This window comes from Aulonocara stuartgranti (assembly GCF_965226115.1).
Source record: "Aulonocara stuartgranti genome assembly, chromosome: 8".
NCBI classification, from domain to species: Eukaryota; Metazoa; Chordata; class Actinopteri; order Cichliformes; family Cichlidae; genus Aulonocara; species Aulonocara stuartgranti.
Genome location: NC_138959.1, coordinates 11,549,552 through 11,571,655, shown reverse-complemented (window position 1 = coordinate 11,571,655; position 22,104 = coordinate 11,549,552). Strand labels below are relative to the sequence as shown.

Genomic DNA, 22,104 nt, shown 5'->3' with positions numbered 1-22,104 from the left:
AACCTTTTAAGTGAAATTTTATTTGAAAAAAGGATACCGAAATGAATAAAGCAAGCAAGATGGATTGTATAAATATCTGTGCAACCACAATGGGCACACTGAGGCACTTCACTGCCTTCTGCTGCCACAACACACCAAACTATAAAGTTTTATGTTCAGCTACAAAACTCTTAAGATCTTTATTTTGTCAAATCCTTTAAGTCATATCATTATTATGATCTAATCTAAAACTTGTATGATTTAAAAATGGGAACTTTAGGTTATGAAAGGATAAGATGTGGCCTGGATAAAGAGGAATAGTGTATCTTTAACAGAAGGAGTGGCTAACACAGAGGGGATGTTAGTTCATGTTCAGTTTAACATAAAATTGTGTACTTTTGTTTTACAAGCTGCCCCGTGAGCAATAGGGGAAGTAGTTAACATGCATACTGAAGCAAGACTGAGAAAAAAAACAAAACAAAAAAACTTCAGTCGTTCACACAAGCTATCAGGAAATATTGTACCAGTGCTAATAAAGTGTGGAAGAGGAAATAAAACAGCAAAACTTTACAATCACTCTATGACATTCTTCTGCAGTACTTTGGCCCAAAAACACACATGGCACAATGAACTGGAAACAATCTATTACAGCAAGTGTAGAGAACAGTAAGATCTATGTTACAGTGTTTAAACGTGTTGATGCTTGTTGTTGTTGTAAAATTATACACACCGAGTAAAGCGTGTCAGCCTGTTCCTCCCTCACACAAAGAACACCGACAGGGTGGATAGTAAGTGCAGCCCAGAGTTTATTTTCATGATTTTTAGTCTGACCTTTGGAGATGAGAGTTCCTAGTCAAAGATGTTTGTTTCTAATGCTGAACTGGACTTCTATATGCACTGGTGTGCAGTGTAATATGGAATATGAAAATGCACCACTTTGTAAACTACCTCAATTCAGACTTTGCACCACTTGCTTCGTATATTACATCAACTCTTGAATGTACACAGAATCACAAATTTTGGAATACATTCAACTTTTTTTTCCTCTTTCTTGTTTTGTAAAATTATCACAGCAACATCGACAACTCTCTACAAAAACCAACCTCACTGCCCAAATCAGGCAAGTCTTCTGGCAAGGAAACTGTACGGAGTGATGAAGAACACGATCTGTAATATTATCAGCCATTATTCTCATTATTGACGCAAGTCATCAGGCCAAAAAGAAATAAATACATATACAACAATATGGTAACACTGAAGTCTGGTTGGTGGTGAACCTGGAGGTTACACGCCCAGCTTGTTGGCGATAGTCATGACTACTTTGAGGATCGGCATGAAGGCGGAGATCTCGCTGAAGTTGCTGCTGCTGACCACCTGAGTGTGGACCTCCAAACCCCGCTGGTAGTTCTGGCTGGCCACACAGCGACTGATCTCATGGAGTCCGCTCAGGATGTTGTGAGAGAGCTGAGAGGCAGTAGGGAAATTATATTATGTTTAAAGTTTTTACTGTACTATGTGAGAAAATTGTGAAAAATCTAATTTACTGTTGCAGTTTAAGTCACAAAAAACGGCAAATCCCAAGTTCTATATTTTCTTTTTTCTCCCACTTCTTCAGCATGGTAAACACAGTAGTTCTTAAACTGTGAAGTGACCCCCCCTGGTGGGAGCATTAGGTGTCTGCAGGTGGATGACTGAAGAAAAATGCAGAGTGCGATGATGTTGAATAAATATGATTTAAGTGAAGGAACATTAACATTCATCTATGATCCTTTTTCATGTTAATAACTATTAATAGCAATTGTGTTGTAAACAGTTATCCCTGTAGATCCCCCGAATCTGTTTACTGGTGTGCTCATGGAAAATGTTTAGCTTGTACTGCATACTTAATTCTGGTTTTATCCCCATTTACTGGACACTGTAAATGCATAGTTTGTCTTGTTTTACTACTTTATTTCTTTGTATTGCATTCTACCTAGAGCATCTCGAGTGCCCACTGATAGCAACAATTACATCAGTAAACTCAAATTGACACTTGCTTAGTTACAAATACATATAATGGACTAAGACTGATCATTTTCTCAGCTATCTTCACAAAGACTATGCTTTTTTACTGGCTGAGCCCTTAGTTGCCATTGGATTCAAGTAGAGCATGTCCTGGGTCCTTTTTTTTAAAGTCATAACAAGTAAAAATATCAGGTTTACAACTTCATCCCGATGTCTGACATGCACTCTAGCTTTTAGATCTCTTGTAAAAAAAATTGTACTTTAAAAATTCAAGGTAACGTTAAGCACTTGGCAGGTTAGCGTACACAATTACCTGCTGAGATGGATTAAACAGATCCAGGTACGTTTCATATTGTCAGTGTAGTGAGTACACAATGGTTTAAACATTTTCTTTAGTCTTTAAATAGGTGACCTTAAGTGTGTGGCATGTTCATTTAACTCAAACATTTTAAAGACCTAATATTTTATTGTATATATCCATAAACATTTATTCTTAAATTGACAAAAGCACTTTTTTATTTCAGGTAATGCAGTGCACCTCCACTGTACAGCACTGACTTAGAATTATAAACAAAGCATTGCTATGACAGTGGTGGCCCTTGACAAGGCTTAGCTCATCATGCAGGTTTTATGTCCTTTTTTCTGAGGTTGAGAGTGTGATATCTATTAATGCAACAAGAGTCAGCTGAATTTTATTTGTGGTGGTCAAAACGGAAATGGTGCAAACATGTCACCCATAGAAACACACCTGCTTTTTGTTTTTGTGGTTTTGGCAGGTTAATGTAAACAGCATTTGATCTTTTTAAGTCATTGCTACATAGTGAGAAGAAACTCAGTGGTTTTACCCTCACAACAAAATTTTAAGCAGACAAAAAGGGAATATCAAGAAAGACAAAGTGATATTGAGATTTATCAACTTTTACCTTAGATTCTGTTTAAGTACACAATGCATTTCTAACTGCACTGTATCATTTAAAAGCAGCTTTTTAAAGTCAAGTTTTTCTGTCAATTTTTTAAAAATAATTTTTGAATCTGATCACTTCTGATCCTTACCGACTGCTCTCTCAGCTTATCATACAGGTGCCCCAAGCGCTTGGCAGCATCATCAAGTTTTCTTTTAGTTTGCTGAAAGAGAAACACTTCTTGTCACTTTGTATCCAATAACAAAATAATTTTGTTTCAATCAACAAAAACATTTGCACCAGAAAAACTGTGAAACCTAGATGCAGCTACAGACTGTGGAACTTACTGGGTCTCCTGCAGCTAGCTGGCAGCGCTGCACCAGGCTGTCAAAGGTGGACTTGAGAACCATGTGCTCAGGAGGGATTTCTTTCTGCTGCACCTTCTCTGATGGCAGCTGCTGGAGGAGCTGAATAACACAAGCACAGAAACATAAGGTGACAAGGTGTTACTGTTGAGAATTCACAAAACAGCCCCCTCGTTTGACACCAACCTGTACGCTGGGCTCTTGAGGGGCTCCAGGGGGTACCTGGGTGTTGTCATGGGGCTGAGCAGCCTCCACTGGGAATCTCATCACAGGTGCTGTGATGGGGGCTGGTGGAGTATAGTTATCAGGAACCTGAATATACAACAAAGTATATTATAATGAGTGAGGAAAAAAACAATGAACCAAGCAGTTTAGTTTTGGTATATCAATAAATGACACATTTGTTACATTTTTGCTAAACTGTTGGTGTAACATAAATTCATCTGCCTTTCTTGCCTGCAAGAAAGAAGAAGTGCTTAATGTGAATGTGCTTGAGTTTTCAATAAGGGTGAACTAAACTAAGAGAGTCTGCTAGTTTAGTTTAGTGAGCTCTCGAGAGAATAACAATGCTCTCCTCAAAGGAACGTGGTGCCGCACAACAATATAGCTGCTTTTACTACATTTGCAAGCATACAGCAGAACAGTATTTTGACAGTAAGAAATGCAGGCTTACCTTCTTCTTCCTGGGTCCACCTCGCACTGTAGGTGGGTCATTCCAGCCTTCTTGAGATCCTGAATCAGAAGAATAATGACAATTATTAAGGAACTACTAACATCCGTTGTTTAGATACACTCAAGCAACCAAGGATTGTCTACAAGAGACAATCTTTTTGGGCCCAGGTGGTAAAAACACTGCAAGTCAAGCCATACAGATTTGGCAGTTTATGCAGAAACAAACAAGCAAATTTTCAGGCAGCATTATTCACTCAAAGGCAAAAAAACAGAAAGAAAAATTCTATGAATATCATACTGAGTCTATTTCAGGTTAATTATGTAGCAGCTGCAAGTGTTTAAAAATGTCCTACTTATGCTTTAATTTCAAATAGCAATGTATATATATGCGCGTCATCTTTAATTGCCTGACACAGAATCATCTACAGTCTTGTCTGAGTCTGGAAAATTCATTTAGAGCTCACATATAAAAAATACACCAGGTAAGTCTTTACATTTCCCTTCAATATAGGGTAACACAAACAATCATCAAGAAACCAGACAAATGGAGAAGATCTGCATGGATTGCAAACCAACGCATATTAACTTTGAGGTTAATTTAGGGATACTATATTGTTTTGCACAGATATTTTTTTTCTGGTTCTTGAATGGATTGTTTGATCCTCCCTTATTCCATATCCAGCCCTAACCCTGTCACCTTGGTTGTCACACTGGGAATTCAGCCAGGGAAAGTATCCTGCAAGTCAAAAAGGAGTGACAGCGGAACAGATGTAAATCACCACGAGCAATACATTCCTGCTGACCTCTGTAATTTCTTTCTTTAAATTCATGACTAAAAAAATGTGGAACGATGTCAGGAAACAATGTAGCTGTGATCTCATACCAGTAGGAGGAGGAGCCACCACTGGAGCTGGGAAGGGCTTTGCAGCAGGAGCTCCAGGTCCACCCTGTGGATATCCAGATCCAGGAGGAACATAGGGAACAGACGGAGGTGCAGTACCCTGGTTGTGAAGGCTTCCTGGGTACACTGGAACCGGGGCTCCAGGCTGGGAGCGAGGTGGTGCAAAGCCTGAGGAGGTAGGTGGCATGAAGCTTATTGGTGGCACCCCGGGGCTGGGCATGGGGGGTAGGCCTCCAGCAGCTGACGATGAAGGTGGCAGTTGAGGCCCTGATAAAGTAGCAGCTGGCATAGAAGGACCTGGAGGTGGAAACGCTGGAGGTCCAGCAGTGGACGGTGACTGAGGCTGGAATGGCTGGTGAGGAAGGAAACCTGGGAAAAGCCACAAATGATTGCCATAATATCAAGAAACAAAAAAGGGCAAAAAATACAAATAAATTCAAATATTCTACAAATGGTCAAACCTGGAGCCACAGCAGGATGTTGGGGGTAGGAGGGTCTCAGGGCAGGGCGGGTCGTACTGGGTGGCAGTACATGAGAAGAAGGCTCCAACCAACCAGGCCCAGGGTTGGTTGGAGCAGCTTGAGGGGTAAAAACCGATGGCAAAGGAGGCTGCTGTTGTGCAGTCATCTGAGCAGCAGGAGAGGGCTGGTAATGACTCTAAAATACAAATGAATACAAATTAAATACAAATTCATTTTGGAAAATATATTTAATATTCATTGTATTGCTAACAAACTGATACCGTAAACTGTGCTTTTGATGCAGGAGTTGGAGCAGCAGGAGTGGGCTTTGCAGTGGACACACTGACTCTGTTGAAGGTGTTTGGAGGTTGCTGTTGGACAGGAGCCTCTCCCTGAGCGTGAAACAGCCTGTTTCTTAGCATCACGATCCCAGCCTGACAAGACAAAATTGGACAAACATGCAGATGCAGTTATTACAAATCAAACAAAGCAAAGAAAAATGAATTGTGCCATTAATAATTAAATCATTTATAGCTATTTTACTTGGTCTGAGTTCTCAGGCAGGTAGCTCAGGGCAGTGGTCAAGCTACCCTCTGCAGCCAGTATGCCAGCATAACAGGTTAGCTTCTCAGCCAGGACTGGGCTTTGGACCGCCACCTCACAGTTACGGAGACGTTCAATGGACTTTCGCAGCATCATGACTTTCTCAACCAAATCCTGAAACACAAATAAATGCCTTTAGACTAATAGATTCTTCGCTGGCAGGTAACTGTAACTATTTTTCACCCCCGAATCATCTCAGTAAGTGCACAGCGACTCATTAAAACTTTGCTCAAATAAGCAGAAGAGTTTGTTCATCATTGCTAGAGGCAGATTAGAACAAATATTAAGATTATACCTCTAGACCAAGAGGAGAAGAGCAGTCTCTATACAAGGCCCAGCATTCCACTAGCTTCTCAATGTTTCCAGAGCAGATGTAACACAGACATGCCTGCAGGCAACGCTTCTCTGTACCCTCACACTCCAACCGGCTTCCCAGTGTATCTACCATGATGAATAAAAGAAAATTACAATTTTTTTGAATAGAGGGACTGAAATTAGAACAGATACCATGAGCACAGGTAGATTTGGTATGAATAAGGTGGATACTAACCGCACAGGCGAGCAAAGTCTTCAGGGTGAGCATAGGTCAGGAGAGCAGCGAGAGCTTCCTTCCAGTTGTCCAGCTCACAGCTTTGGACTATGTCTTTCCAGTTTTGGGTCACCACTGATGATATAAGCTGCAGTTGGAACAAACACGTTAGGTATACATTCAGGAAAAACATTCATTTCATTGTGGTTGTATGAGCTGGACCACTATTAATCATAATCTTACCATTGAGATGCTATTCTTTTGTTTGCTTAGGTATTTCTGTTGAGTTTTCTTCAGCAGTTCTTCTCCTCCGCTTATAGAAAGCAGGATTGCTTCAGCGTAGCGACCATCATTCAGACACAGATCCACAGCTCCCTCAAAGTTACCAACCAACAGCGCCTGACTTATCAAACCATCGGTGTCTTAAAAACAGAAGGAGATAATCAATGCAATCATAAAATCACAAGTAAATATCAGATAACAGTAGATTTTCAGAGGAGAAATTTTACCACATGACACTGGGATCTGAAAGTTAGAGTTTTCCTTTGGGGTCTGGCTGAAAAAATCTGCTGGTGACACAGAACCTGAAGTTCTAGCTTCAGCTGCTTCATCAGACCTCTGAAAATAACAAAGAGTGTTTTAAATGGAACAGGAGACACACAGCTTGAAAATAGATACCGTACATTTGCAGAAGTGCTGACCTCAGTGGAGAGTCGCTGCATCTTTTCTGCCAGATCTTTGGCATCCACTCCATGTCCATTGGGTTGGAAATTCTTCCCCAGACATTTTGAAATCTGAATAAGCACAACAGGAAGTATGTGATATGATTTAGAGAACCAGTGCATTCACAGAAATTTTAAAGTTAATGTTAAATATCAGTGACTAGCTACAGTCAAGTAAGAGCCATGATACCTTTCTTTCCAATTCATCCTTGCTAAACCCCAAAAGTTTAAGGAATTTAATACGGGCTTCATCCTCAAAATTAACCTGTAAATTAAAAGAGTGAATCAGCATACAGGATAATAACACCCAAAACTGACTGACAGATTTAACATTAGGTTTTAGTAGCTGGATGGCTAACCAGAAGGAACTTCCATATGTCCTGCTCAGCATCTGACTTGGAGCTCTGAATCTTAGCCTGGCAGTAACTGTTGAAGGAACCTGACTGCAGCGCTGTCTGCAGCTCCCTAGAGCGCTGTAGGAACTCTGTCTCTGTGGTAACTTGGCTCACAAACACTTGTCTAGGGACGGGTTGGGGGCTCTGGACTGGAGGCAACTTGGGATTCTCAAATGTGATCAGCTTTCCACCAAACTAAGAAACAAAAACAGATCATATATAAAGATAATTGTTCTGTTGTTTTTAATGGAAGAAAATTGCTACAAAAACATTAAATGCTGCACTTACAGCAAAGGAAGCTCCCACTGGCCTGCGCACCCACTTGGGTGGCTTCTTGAGAGGAGGAACTATGGTGTCCTGCACTTGAGGCTGAGGAACTTGCAAAGGAGGCAGCACCTGCCCCGTACCAAAGGGATCCATTGTGTCAAATGAGGATGATATCTGTTAAATAAAACATAAAAAAATGTTGAAACAAATATGCTGAAACAATTAACTGACTGCAGCTATTTTGATAAATAGTTCATAGACCAAGCAGACAAACAAGACATTTAAACATGTCAATATTTCTGTTGTGAAACTGATTAATATTTGTAGCAATTTTTAACAGCTGATGATCAATCAACCATTTTAATGAATAAATATAATTAGCTGTGACCCTGCTTCATGTGATAGCTTTCAACTATGATATAGCCATCGTTCAGACTTAATGTACAACGTGTTTATAAGTCAATATTAAGTGCTTTACATGGGCACCATCTTGTGGACAAACAATGGAGGTCAGACACGGTTTAAACAAATAAAACCGTAAATACAAACACAGTTAAATTCAAATTTTTTTAAAGACAGAGCAAACATTACTCTTTCAGCTGTGCTCTGCTGCTGAGCCTTCAAGCTCCCTCCCATCACAGAGTAAACAGTGATTCTCCCATCAAATGATGCCGTTGAAAGCAGCGCTGGATTCCTGGGGCACCACTCCACATCAAAGCACCACTGGTTAGTTGTTGGAAGCTCATAGATTACCTGAATAGAAGACACAGCTTTCATGATTGGAGTAACAAATATAGGTAACAACAATGAGGGCTTATTCACTCATAATACACAGGATTCTTGCCACAAAGTTACCAGAGCAGCTCCAACTAGCTTGAGGGTGAGGTAGGTTGGGGAGTTGTATATTAGGTACTTAGCTAATTATGTGTCACAGATACAACAGTGGTGCTGTATTGCTGCAGCTCTGCAGTCAGTGAGAAAGGAAAGACAGACTCTAGCTTCATTCCTGCTTCAAGGCTATATCAGGGTAAAGCATGAAATGAAGGTTAACCTTTTCACACACAGCAGTCATTTAGCCTACCAACTAAGGATCAAGTGTAGTTTATCCCATAAGTGGATGGATGACAGCTTAAAAGGCAAAATGATATTACGTCATAATATTTGCCTGGGTTTTTTTTTTAACTTTGAAAACTATAGTCTTTAACAGCTGGTTTATATGTGTAAAACCTGTAAGAGAAACATTAACCTAATAAGGTGGAATAGCTCAGTAGCTTAGAGGCTTGCCAAACAATTGCAGAATCCCTGATACATGAGCAGTAATTAAGATTGTGTACCTCTCCTGTGTTTGGATTCCAGCAAAGGATCCGATTGTCTTTAGCACTACTAAGCAGGAGCTCAGAGTCAGCCTGGCTCCAGGATATAGACAAAATTCCCCTTGTATGGTTCTCCAGTACTTTAAGAGGTGATGTGGCAAAGCGAAGGTCCCACATCTGGATCACTGGCAGTCGGTCATCTTCAGAGGCCAAGACCAACTGAGTGGCCACATCAGGGTGCCAGAGCATTCCTGAACAGTGCATCTGAAATCACATAAAAGTAAAGAGTTAAAAATATGAGAGTTCATTTCTACAGGATGCAACATTAAAATCTGCATTTTTGATTAACAAATGAGTCAAATTACTGAGCATCCAGAGCAAAACAGGATAAAAGTGGGATTTTGCATTCTACAAATAGTCTTGTCTCAACACATGTTGCTTTAAAATGATAGATAAGCCTTTTTGACTTGTTCACATGATTTCATTACTTTTACAGAAGGAACTCTGGACTTTATTTAAGCCACCAACCCTGTTGCTATGATCACTGATCTTGATGATGGGCTCGTTCTTTCTCAGGTCCCAGACGACTGCTTTCCCGCTGGGGTTAGCAGAGGCCAGGATGTGCTGAACCTGCCGGTTCCATGAGACTACACTGATATCTTCAGCAGGCTGAAAAAGAAAAGAAAAAACAAAAGTTGTTAGTCTAAAATAAAAACAAGTCTACCTGTGAGTCTTACTACAACAGATCCCTCATGATTATATGCATATAGGGATGGTTTGACATATGAGCAAAAAATAAGTACTGGGTGACACTATTCATGTTGATTGCCATAGACTTGGAATGCTTCCAGTGGTAAAAGTGCTATGTGAAAAACATCAGTATTAGCCAGAACTTCACAATCATTACACCCAGGAATGCAAATGCCATGCAAACACTGTTTGTTTCTGTTATGGAAATATCATGTAACCATGGCTTATTCTAACAGCAAGGACTCCCATGAAATATAGACAGCCTGTGCAGACATGTTTTATTCAGCTATCTTGATACTGAGGAGAACAAGGTTATACCCAAATGTTGGTAAGAAGTATAGACACCAAGGCTTAAATTTACTCCTTAGCAAGCAAGTATTATATAACTATACAACCACAAATAAAATATTCTTGTGATTTCATTGTTTCTCACCGATATTAAAACTATAAAGGCAAAAAAAAAGAAAAAGAAAAGTCAAAACCTACTTACTGGGGAATTGTGGTTTGACTCATTATAAACACATTGGTTTAGAAGAGAATAAGATTTCAACACCATGACAAACCACGTGATCCCATCATGTACTCACCTGTGTCTTTGCTCCTGGAGTCATAGGACTGCTGAAGTTGTTTAGATCCCAGATGTATATCTCTGAATCATTTGCTCCTGACGCAAGGAGGTTACTCTAAAAATTAATAAATTAAAACATCAATCTGAAACACAGAGGGACGTCTGTACCGACTGTCTTTGAATGACAAAGGAAATCACTAGCAGGTTTCTATTTACCTGAAAATGGTTGAAATCTAATGCTCGGACAGGTCCTGTATGTTTGTCAGATTGTCCCACTACAGCCTCCCCACTGGAGTTCATTATTGCCTCTGGATCATAGACAGTCAGTGTTCCATTTTCACTACCACCAACCAGCCTTCCTCCAGTACCATCTGCTCCACTTCCAAAATTTACCCACACTATACTATGCAACCTATAAATGACATAGCAAGTTATTAGCACCCAGTCATAGACTGCATACTACAAAGGTTATATGCTTTATTTCTTTAACATGCTGTCTTCTGAACAAATAACTACACTAAATATCTCAAAAAATAAAAAAAATGGAAGAATGATTCTAAAGCAAGATGTGAGAACAATTAAAAAGATAGCAAATGAGCAACATTAATTTAATTATTAATAAGTAAACGTTTATTTTAAGATTGCACTAGTTTTATCTATGTGGTATCAAATTAACTGGCAGGCCTGAATTTACTTGTTGATACAACCATTTGAAAACATTCAGTTTTATCAGTGTAAGGAATTTACGGGCAAGTCACAACATGAAGTGTCCCTTCTGTGACAGTCACTGTCTGCAGCTTGTGATAAAACTAACCGAATCAATCAGGGAGCCAATAATCATATCAAAGCGGCATAACGTGGTAAACCTTTTCCATGGTTGCTGATATAGGCTGTGTGGAAACAATCAGTGGCTTATACTCTTGCCATGAATGTGTGGTCTTGTATGGTCACCATTTATCTCTTCTTTACGTTACCTGTTTGTAGTTGCCAACGACCCTTTGAGCTGCATGTCCAGTGAGGGGTCAGAAAAATCCATCTCAAATATCTCTATAGCAGCTGTGGTGTTGAAAGAAGCATCAAGCTGTTGTGCTGCTGTTCCCAAGGCCAAGTATATAGGATGGTGCCCGGCAGGACTCCACGCCTGGTGGGCAGTCCTCTGGATCTCTTTCAGCCTCATCTTCCTCTACAAGTGTTCAAATTCCAAATCCTGGACAGCAGAACAGACTCCGCTAAACCAATTACACTATATCCCAGTCCCTAAAATATATAATGTTGGCTTATTAATAACACAAAATTCGCATTTATATCTCGAATATTCTTACTTTCCAGAGTACCTCAGGCTATTACCTGTAACAGCAGTAACTTAATCGTCTATACATAAATCTAGCTTTCGAATACGGTTGTGCAAAGTTATATGTTAATTATCACAATGAAATGAATGTAGTTATCCTCTAAATTAAACTATCGTTAAGCCCCCTTTTAGGCAAGCTAACATAACATGTAGTTAGCTTTTATTAGCATTTAGCAATCATGTGTCAGAAACCGTAGCGTTAGCTTTTGTCGGTTAATAACTTTGTAAGAGCAGACTCTTCTACTGGTAATGATCTCATTATATTTGTTTTAATGCTAAATTAACCTCTCATACACGTTGCTACTCATTTTTAAATCCCGAGCTAACGCCGGGCTATTTAATTCCGGTGCACAAACGGACCAGATCTTTATTGCACGCAAGCTAGCCAACAGCCACCACCCCAGTTAGCATGTTTTAACAAAAAGGACCACTGGGCGCCTTAAAACTCAGCCCAAAAAAGATAAATATGGCCTTGAGAGAAACTTACGTCAATTTATTTGTCAGAACTTGACTGCCCGCATCTACTACAAACTCGAGAGCTACTTTACAGCCAAGCTAGCCAGCTCAACCACAGCCGGAGTCGGACCAAAGTGCTTTGCCGTGTTGTCACTACGGTACGGTAGCTGACAAGGACATTCCTCACAGTAACCTGAAGTTAACCCAGTAATACTGAACCAGAGAAAGTGTATAGACTTACACCTATAGATCATGTTCATTGCTAAGAGTACATTTCATTTGAAAATTATTCTGTTTTATCAAAAGTCGAAAATTAACATTTAACAACTCAGCAAGAAGGCAAGTTAACATTCTTTACAGACATAAATAACAACAAATCACGCAAATACAAACTTTTAACTTTGAACATAAGTCTTTATTCTTGACAGAAATATATATACACACAAGTAGAATCACATTTTAGTGATTATAATTCATAATGTTTGACTTCTTCAGGCTGTTTTTCAGGATCTCCTCCTTTCTCCAAGTACAGGTCATTGAAGGGATATTGCTTCGGTGCCTGGAAAAAAACAAAAGACAATTACTTTAATGAAACCTTGTACACCAACAGTGTTACTGTACAGAAAAGGTGATTCTAACTTTAACATACACTGTTATATAATTACTGAAAATAAAATATTTAGTAAATATAATTATGGAGATCATGTGTTTTGCCACGTTTAGTATCTTCCTCTGTATCAACAATCATCAAATTGGCCACTAGACTGCAAAAGAATCTAGTGTTAATAAGAAATCTTTATTAACTAGGGTTAGTTTAGGGGTATTGCCTTGATCCATGCTCAACCATCCAGATAAGACTGAGATCAAACTGAAGAAGTCGCTTGGATAAGTGATGCAATGTTTTTCTTACTGATAACAGAACGTCTAGATCAGGGGTGTCAAACTCAAATACACAGTGGGCAACAATTCAAAACTGGAACAAAGTCGCGGGCTAACGTTAGTATTTTTTGAAATATATTTATTCCTCCAGATATAAGAATGAATCTTTTCTTATGTGCTCAAACACGTTTTGCTGAAAAACTGAATATGGAACAAGCAAAGCTTAATACTAAACAATATATATATTAGCTGTATAATACCAGTAGGCCAGCTCTAATAGTAATTTGGTATGGCTTCGCGGGCCAAATGTAATTAGGCTGTGGGCCAAATTTGGCCCGCGGGCCAGAGTTTGACACCTATGGTCTAGATGAACAGAAATAGCTTTCTGGGGGTTTAGAGGGGTCCATCCTTCTAACTCTGTATCTGGCTCTGACACCATGTCAATGTCAGAGACATTTAGATTTTTTTTAAAAAAAGAAGAAGAAGAATAAAAAAAAAGGAAACCATAAAGAGTAAGTAATAGTGACTAAACTAAACTATAAAATTGAAAGAATGATGATCCAGCCATTTTTAAGCTGCTGAAAATTGTAACAGTGAGGGAAAAAAAACACCAACAAAAAAACAAAGAAAACCGAATTCTTGCATTAAGGTGTGTACTTACAACAGGTTGGTATGCTGGAAATTTCTCTCCAACATAAAACATAAACAGCATGAACCCAATGAAACCAAACAGTTGCTTGCACATTGTGGACCATGGCACAGGGCTGGGAGATGTATCCACACGGTTCCTGATGTACATATCAAAATCCCAGTGCATCTAAGAGGTAGAACAATCACAGATTAACTCTCAAACGCAATCTTAAATTGCTTATTTTATAATTTTAGTCAATTTGTGACAGCTCAGAAAACTGCATTCTGCAAAGAGAGCTGGGTCTCAGCCAGGCTAAACTGAACACAGTTCCTTGTTAATGGTGCTGACCTCATTTTAGTTGCATTTTAGCCTGGGCCCTATCACAAGAAACGGGTTTCACTAAAACAGAGGGTTTTTAAAAAAACAAACAAAAAACAAACACAGAAATCTGTGCAAATCTAGGTTTTCTGTTCCTGAAAGAGAGTTAACTTAAACTCTGATTCAATTACCATGGTAACATACTCTTTAAACCTATCCTGCTCACTCGCAGATTTTCTTCTCTGACTCATTCCCTCCTGCTGTACCTGAATCAGCTGAATGACACTTGGTTTCATGTCATCATTGAAATGTGTTTAAGACTACATGCATTTGACTGACTTTTTAAAATGCAGGCTTCAGACATTCTGTGTTAAATGGTAAACAAACTGGTTCTTATATAGTGCTTTTCTTCTTTAGCTGAGCACTCAAAGTGCTTATACAGCATGCCTCATTCACCCATTTACATGAGCAGCTTTTTCTATGCTCAATTGCTTTCTAGGTTAGTATTTTGCCCAAGGATATCTGGCAAGCAGACTGGAGCAGCCAGAGATCTAACCACCTTCTAATTAGTAGATGACCTGCTCTACCTCCTGAGCTACAGTCAACCGTGAACATTGTGAAATGTGTTGACAGGTTCAGTTATTAAATGATATCAAACAATATTTTTTAAATGTCTGTCTGAAATTCAGAGTCTGAACCTTAACACATTTTCTACTTAAAATCCTCTCAATCACTCTAAGTGGGTTTATCCAGGTAGAAGTGACTCTGAATCCAAGTGCATTTGTATGGCTGGACAGTAGGGCTGGGCGATATGGCCTAAAATCCATATCACAGTATAATTTGAAGCATGTACGGTAACGATATATATCGCGATATATTCTTTTCTTCTGTATAACGTATTTTACACACTATAAGGCACACTTAAAATCCTTTCATTTTCTCAAAAATCAACAGTGTGCCTTATGTATGAATTCTGGCTGTGCTTACTGACCTCGAACCAATTTTATGTAGTACACGGCGCACAGAAATCTGTCAAAAAATGTTTTAGTACGACTTTGGTAAGCTATGAAGGCGCACTGCTTGATGGATTGCCGGAGCATTACGGTTGCCGTAGTCAGGAGCCACACGCAGTGTTGCCAACTCCTCAGTAAGGAAAATTGCTATTGGCTGTCCTAAAAGTCACTAAATGACATCATTGCCTAATTTGCATAATAGGTCATACTAATGTAATTGTAACCTACGTTGGTGGAGAGAGAAATAACATTGTGGACGAGACATAAAGTGAGTAAAAAATGTCCTAAATGCATTTAGAATTTATTTAGAACTACAAATTAAATTTCTTTTAGGAATTATTGTTTTTTAATGTCACAATTCCACCCATACAGGATTAGGCCTGTATAGCTCTATAAAATCTTAGATATTTCTCATAAAATGTTTGCGTTTACTGATAAAACGTAACATTCTTTATGGACTCGTAAGGTTGCCCTCCATATTTTGAGTTGAATGTAAAACAGCTAGCATTACTTATAAACTATAAATCAGTAAATGTCTGCTATGGGCATAAGAGAGTTATCATTTATCAGTGAAGGCTGCTATTAGATTAGACCATAAATGGTGGAACTGGGGAACATTAAAGCAGATATGCTCTTTATTTACTTGTTGCCCAGGTGAATCCTGATATCTGGGGCCTGTTCTTCGTACGTCGCTCACTACATCCAAGATCACATGACACATCCAAGACCAAACCATCGTGCTAACCGTGAGCTCGCTAATCCGGTTCCCCGAACACACCTGCTGTTGACGATTAGTACAGCTGGACGCAGTAATGTGACATCACTGGGTGTCGTAAAAGGGGCTACGCATCGATAGTAGAAACATTGATCGGCAACCCGCTGATTGGTCGGCGAAAATGTCGAAGGGGCGTGCACGGTATTTTCCGGCAGCAGAGCAAGAACTCATGAGTGCGGGATTTCAGGAGTTTCAGAGTTTAATTAAAACGCAAGAGAACACTGCAAAGGCTGCAAAAGCAAGGAGAGAGGGCTGGCAGAAAGTTGCTGACAAATCAAACTCGTAGGTAATTTAATAATAATAATAATAATAATAATAATAATGGATTCGGTTTATATAGCGCTTTCCAAGGCACCCAAAGCGCTGTACGATACCACTATTCATTCACTCCCACATTCACACACTGGTGGAGGCAGCTACGGTTGTAGCCAGGCTGCCATATCGCGCCATCGGCCCCTCTGGCCAACACCAGTAGGCGGTAGGGTAGATCTATCATATGACACTATATTGTCCAATATCATATGGCATTATATTATATTATAATATGTTATATTATATCCCCTTTCACATTAGAGCCACAACAGGACCCACAAGAACATGGGAACAAGTAAAAGTGGAATACAGGAGTATTCTACAGAATGGTAATATTTATCTCTTAGATTGCTTTTCGTCTCTTGGCAAGGTAATACTGGCCTGTAATACTCTGTTAGTTTGTTCATAACAGCAACCAAGAAAAGGGCAGAGGAAAAAAAGACAGGTGGTGGTCCTGCACCCCCTCGTCAACAAGTTGGTTAAGTAAATAATCACGGGAATATCGATATCTCTCAATGAGCACACTGTCGCGCTGAGCTAAAGGATCCTGTCTATCCCGCAATATACGCTGAATTCTGAGGACTCTCCTTATCAATCTTGCACCTTCCGCAATGGGTTGGTCGCGTATACGGACAGGACATGGCTGCGACAGACTTCCCAAATCCACCTTCGCTTTTATAGCCGTGGTCTCTCATCTTGATTACACGAAGTAATTTACTATTACTACTCTAAAATATGAATTACATCTGTAATAATCACATACATGTAATAGAATGTTAATAGTACATTTCCCTTTTTTAGGAAATGACCTGTATGTATCTGTGTGACATCAATAAAAGGATCAGGTGCTGCATTATCTTTAGTTACATTGATAATATTTATTTATGGTGAAACAGTGGTGGAATATCGCTGTTGCTTTCGTATAAATGAAGCGGACATACCTGCGTGGCCGCGATCTAATCCTGTTTACATAAAGTAAACCTGCTCCCGAGCAGGTTTACGCTTACGGCTCTGTTGCTATGACAGCAAGTCCCGGATGAGCTTCGGGGAACCGAACGATCCAGGAACACGCGAAATCGTCAACAATCTAATCCAGCTAACTTACTTAGCGAGGTACGAAGAACAGGCCCCAGAGCTACACCGATGATGTCTTTCTTTCTTTGTCTACTCATACACGTGCTAAACTCAGAATTAGTTGACTGAACTAAGTCTGATCAGCTGTTCTGGAACTGACAACCCAGACCTGTCAATCTCAGAGTTAATCACCAGAGACTAGACTAGACTAGAGTTTGTTTAACCTGCTTCCTGGAATAAGGCCTATGGTGGGCATAAACTAAGACTTTTAGACATAATGAGAGAGACACCCACATCTATTACCTCACTCAATTATATTTCATGTTAGTATTAACAAAAAAAAAATCTGAACTCATGCTAGAAAATATTAGTGTGATTGCAGCCTAAATATCTGAAAGAAATATTCTATATGGACAAGTTTGTTAAATCTTACATTTAATGGATATATAGTTTTAATTTTAAAAACAATACAATTCAGTAATGACAACATCATAAATAAAAGACAGGGTTTTTTCTGTTTTGAAATGTGTTTTGGGGGCTTGACTACACATGCAAGCACTATTGGTGCATAAATACCTAAAGCAACATACTTGTGTCCATTTGATAAACAAAAACGTAATAGGAAAACCTGTAAAAAGGTTCCACTCAGACAACCTAGACACAATTATTCAGGTAAAACTGCATAATTACTACTGCAATGCATTTCAAATAATCAACTGCTGTATGAACCATCATCATTATACTCATGATTTATTCAGAAAAAGGACAACAATAGCTTTTAATGTCAGTCGGTATCTTACCGGCTCTCCCCAGTTTCTCCTCAGGTCAGGGTGGTCCCATTGGTACCAGGGGTCTCTCTCTTGCTGAGATCTTTCTGGCAGTTTTGGATAATCACCAAAGCTACAAAAACACAGTAATTGCTCATTATTTTCTTTGAAATCTTACAGTTTGTTTGTGACTTAATGTTATAAGAATGAATGGACTGGACAGTCATTTTCGCCGTCTACATTAGCAGTACCGGCAAAAGCAGTTACAACAACAATCATGAGACTTGTTAAAATTAAAGCTCACCCCTCTCCATTGTCGGGATATGGTTCATAGTCCTCAACCCTCATGTTGTACTTCTTTGCAGCTGCAGCTCTTTCCTCCGGGGTCTTCGGATATGGCCCAGGCAGGCTATCCTTTGACAAGCCGGAGGCTGAAAGAGCAATAAATGCATACGTGAAATCGCGGCAGTCAAAGCTCGCAGGCTCAAAAAAGGAAATATGAGAATTTTATTTTGTCTGCCTGCACCCTCATAGAAGAGCAGCCGCCAAGCTAGCCTAAGCCAACCTTAGCATGTCAAGGTTACGTCCATAGGAGGCTAAAAACGTTAAACCCTGATATACACCTCCAGAGAAATTCATTGTACAGTACCACCAGACTAAGACACAACTAACCTGCTCTACATCCCGACAAAAGGGCTGAAATACCAGACCCCTTTCCCTTAGACAGAGCCTGGGCCCACCGTCGGAAACCAACACCAGCCATGTTTACTGGCTGCTGCTGTTCGACATACTCTGAAGTGCGCATGCGCAATATTTCAAGTACGGTTCGGCAGAAGGAAAAATTCCGTACTCACAATTTGTAAATAAAGGTAAATAACCGTGCACTCCCAGTGCACTTGAAAAGTAACACACTAATACCACTGATGCAAAGTGCTTCAGCACATATATTAAAACATTATATTTATACACAGTTTTAAGTATTTTGATTTTATGTTAGTTCATTATTCTACACCAATGATAAAGAATATTGTTTTCTCTGGTCATTACCAGATTAAAACTGTTTTATACATAAAAACATATATGAAGATTTAATACAATTTAAAACGTACTAAGCTAGATTCAAACTATTTGTTTTTAGACCTCACAAAACCGGTGTTTTTGAGTATTAGAAGTTCCATCAAATAAAAAAGTGGGGGAGTCATAACAACAAAGAACAAAACTCCATCCATTCATCCATTTCCATTTTCCAGCAGTCATAGGGTGAAAAGCGGGTACCACCTGGACAAGTTGCTTATCTATCGCAGTTTTAATAAATTCTATACAGTGATTCATCTGTATTGACAGTCTAGTAATGTAATATATGTTAAATGTAGAAATAATACTGAAATTCTATTGGCAAACTAAAGTAACAATAACCATGTGCATATTTTTCATATAGTGTTTTATTTACATCTGTTTTTTTAATAGCAGACACCATCACATTAAAGAATAACGTGGCAGTGACATGAAAACGCATTAAGTGGCAGAAGGGAACTTGTTCTCAAAGTGAATGCACTGAAGCTCCAAGACACGTTCCTCTTCCCATCAGATCCAGCTCAGGTGCACTTGTGCATTTACTGGGGGATCGTCACTCTGCCACCAGCGACATATTGAAAAAATCCATCAGAGAAGTTCTGCTATGTCTTTTTCCACTTGCACAATGGGACAGTGAAGTTCATACCTGTAGCAAAGGGAAAATGCTGAACTTAGTAAAATTGAAATCACATGAAGGGTTTAACTCATGGTCTATGGCTTTACCTTTTGAAGGGCATGCCATTTGCAGTTATGAGAAACTTCTCAAAATTCCAGCGAATGTCATTGACTTTGATCGGAGACCAGTAGAATTTCTTTATGTCTCCAATAACAGGGTTGACAAATGGCAAAGATTCCTGTGGTGAAACAGGGAATGACATGGTATCTGAGTTTTTCAGGGTTAAGCACCTGCAGCGCTGATAGGAAAAAAAAAAACTATATGGGTAATAAATCCATTCAGTGAACTTATAACTTCCAGCCTCCAATAAAACTCAATGTACCTTCAGAAAGGTGAAAAGAGGATCTTCGTTTAAACCATTCACTTCAACCTTGCTGAAGACGGGAAACTTTGGCACAAAGCCCCCACCAGGTCTGACATACTTCAAAATATTGAGCATTTCATGATTCACCTCTGCACAGACAAGCGTAAAAAAAGTTAATACTTCTGTTTTTTGCACGTGTGTATTCAAAACCTTGTCTTTAAAATAACTTGTTAATTAAAGTATCCACAGTGCATCTAATAGAGCTTGTATATGGTGGAAAGAGTTTTTAGATTCCTTAAGTACAAATAGATTAATGTATTATAAGCAGACTTTTAACTTCTATATCGTTACAATGATGGATAATAGTAGTAGTATAGTTGCTCATTGCTTCAAGTTAATATGGCCGTTGTTTTAAATAAAACTTTTACAAAGTTTTTTTATTCTATTGTGTGCTCTGTATCATATGAAAGACAGGGAATGTCCTTAATATGGTCATTTCAAGAACAAGCTCTGCAGAGTCTCATGCTGTTCAAACCTTCTGTTTGCGAGGGGCAATCAATCAGAAATTAAAGATAAAAAAAAACTGGTTTGTTTTGAAGTGTGGCATGCAAAGCTCCCATAACAAAACAATACAGGTCCCTATTATCCACCTTACCAGGTGATTGGAGACCAAACTGGTTGCAGGGGAATCCTAAGACAGTGAAATTGAGGTGGCCAAACATTTCCATGAGTGCATTCAGTCGGTGGTACTGGGAGAACAAGGCATAAAATCATTCGCCTTCAATATAACGAGTTAATGTGGTCTGACAGTAATCAGTCAACTCTTGCAGAATATTACCTCCTCTATTGTTGACCCTCAGAATGTTGCAACGTTGACGATGAGAAGCACTTTACCTCTGTAGCTACTGAGTGGAACTGGCTGTCCATCCAGGGTCTCAGAAGAGAAATCATAGACTGATTTATTTGCCATGCTTGTTCTTTAGCTTGTCTATGTGACTGCAGTCGGTCAAGAGTGAGTAGTCACTCAACTAGCCTGTTGGCTCGTCTCATCCACTGAAACACAACTCATGGGTCAGCAATTGTTCAGCATGACTGACTTCATTGTTCTTCTGGCCAGAGGTGAGCAGGCAACATGGTTAATTGTTCAACACTTGTATACCAAACATGTGGTTGTAACAAGTAATAGGCAGCCAACTGCAACCAGGAAAGTACATATTAAACATAAATATGGATCTTTGCTTTTAGCAGTAATTATCTGAAAATCTTTGCTTAAAAACAGTATGCATATGATATTTCAAACTACAACAAAGCTAATAAAGTAAGCCCCTGTGGGCTAACAAAACAATTTTTGATTATTGTATGATATGGTAACAGGGTTAAAATTAACAGGGGTGCGCAAGTTCTCATGGCTGAATTGATCTATTACTTTTATTTGTACTTTTTCAACAACTTTTTCAACAACTAGTTCTACATTCTGTGCCAGGACAGGTTTTAGATATAGTTTTTTGTGCATGGATTTGTTTCAAATTCAAATTTGTATAGAGTTGTACAATTACAAGATGGAAGTTATTTCTTTTGTGTTTGAAGTGAGTACATTATTTTTCTTTTGTTGATAATCTCTTCATAAATGTTACTTTGTAACTTACTTCGAGGTACTGTATTAAACTGGGGAAAAAATCAATATAATATTTTTAAGAAATGCGCATGAAATGAGCTAAATATTTGATTGTAAGAAGATCCAGAGATCTTGAAAAATCAATAACAAGTTTTCATTTATTACAGTTATGGCAAATCAATCTATAAATTGTTTTGAATATTACCATTGACGTCAACCCGGAAAATTACAACTGCTGAGTTCAAGTTCTCCCTGTAAACCACAAAGCCACGACTATATCAAAGCTAAGATGTTAATTCTCGGGCATTCTAGTGCAGCACACTGTAAATACGTTTAAAAAATACAGTCTCTGATAGGATGGTGTTTTAGTTGTTACTTTAGTTAACAACACAGCGCAACCGTGCAGAACTGGGTCTCTTTAGATTCAT

The 22,104-nt window shown here is 39.0% G+C and overlaps 3 protein-coding genes across 5 annotated transcripts; all 3 read right to left on the bottom strand.

Annotated features, from left to right (window-relative positions):
* sec31b (SEC31 homolog B, COPII coat complex component) lies at window positions 1-12,420 on the bottom strand. 3 transcript variants are annotated; one of them, XM_082543933.1, is made up of 25 exons: window positions 12,270-12,420; window positions 11,406-11,688; window positions 10,648-10,843; window positions 10,451-10,546; window positions 9,642-9,782; window positions 9,135-9,377; window positions 8,392-8,553; window positions 7,822-7,974; window positions 7,498-7,728; window positions 7,329-7,403; window positions 7,118-7,210; window positions 6,926-7,034; window positions 6,660-6,838; window positions 6,438-6,564; window positions 6,183-6,328; window positions 5,828-6,001; window positions 5,566-5,718; window positions 5,285-5,480; window positions 4,806-5,192; window positions 4,620-4,658; window positions 3,924-3,982; window positions 3,437-3,562; window positions 3,233-3,352; window positions 3,037-3,108; window positions 1-1,443 (listed from the first exon to the last, which is right to left on the bottom strand). In XM_082543933.1, exons 2-25 carry the CDS (start codon window positions 11,606-11,608, stop codon window positions 1,264-1,266), a joined length of 3,660 nt encoding a protein of 1,219 aa, XP_082400059.1. In that variant the 5' UTR covers window positions 11,609-11,688; window positions 12,270-12,420; the 3' UTR covers window positions 1-1,263. The 3 variants fall into 3 exon arrangements, with proteins under 3 accessions (XP_082400059.1, XP_082400058.1, XP_082400060.1); XM_082543932.1 differs by having other exon boundaries at window positions 11,406-11,638; XM_082543934.1 differs by lacking the exon at window positions 4,620-4,658 and having other exon boundaries at window positions 11,406-11,638.
* Window positions 12,421-12,631: 211 nt separating this feature from the next.
* ndufb8 (NADH:ubiquinone oxidoreductase subunit B8) lies at window positions 12,632-18,826 on the bottom strand. Its single transcript, XM_082543498.1, has 5 exons — window positions 18,680-18,826; window positions 18,312-18,438; window positions 18,041-18,140; window positions 13,779-13,934; window positions 12,632-12,797 (listed from the first exon to the last, which is right to left on the bottom strand). Exons 1-5 carry the CDS (start codon window positions 18,810-18,812, stop codon window positions 12,705-12,707), a joined length of 609 nt encoding a protein of 202 aa, XP_082399624.1. The 5' UTR covers window positions 18,813-18,826; the 3' UTR covers window positions 12,632-12,704.
* Window positions 18,827-19,479: 653 nt separating this feature from the next.
* Window positions 19,480-21,080, bottom strand: gpx9 (glutathione peroxidase 9). Its single transcript, XM_082543083.1, has 5 exons — window positions 20,900-21,080; window positions 20,717-20,810; window positions 20,080-20,210; window positions 19,805-19,935; window positions 19,480-19,727 (listed from the first exon to the last, which is right to left on the bottom strand). The coding sequence occupies exons 1-5, from the start codon at window positions 21,029-21,031 to the stop codon at window positions 19,670-19,672; spliced, it is 546 nt and encodes a 181-aa protein (XP_082399209.1). The 5' UTR covers window positions 21,032-21,080; the 3' UTR covers window positions 19,480-19,669.
* Between the last annotated feature and the right edge of the window lie 1,024 nt (window positions 21,081-22,104).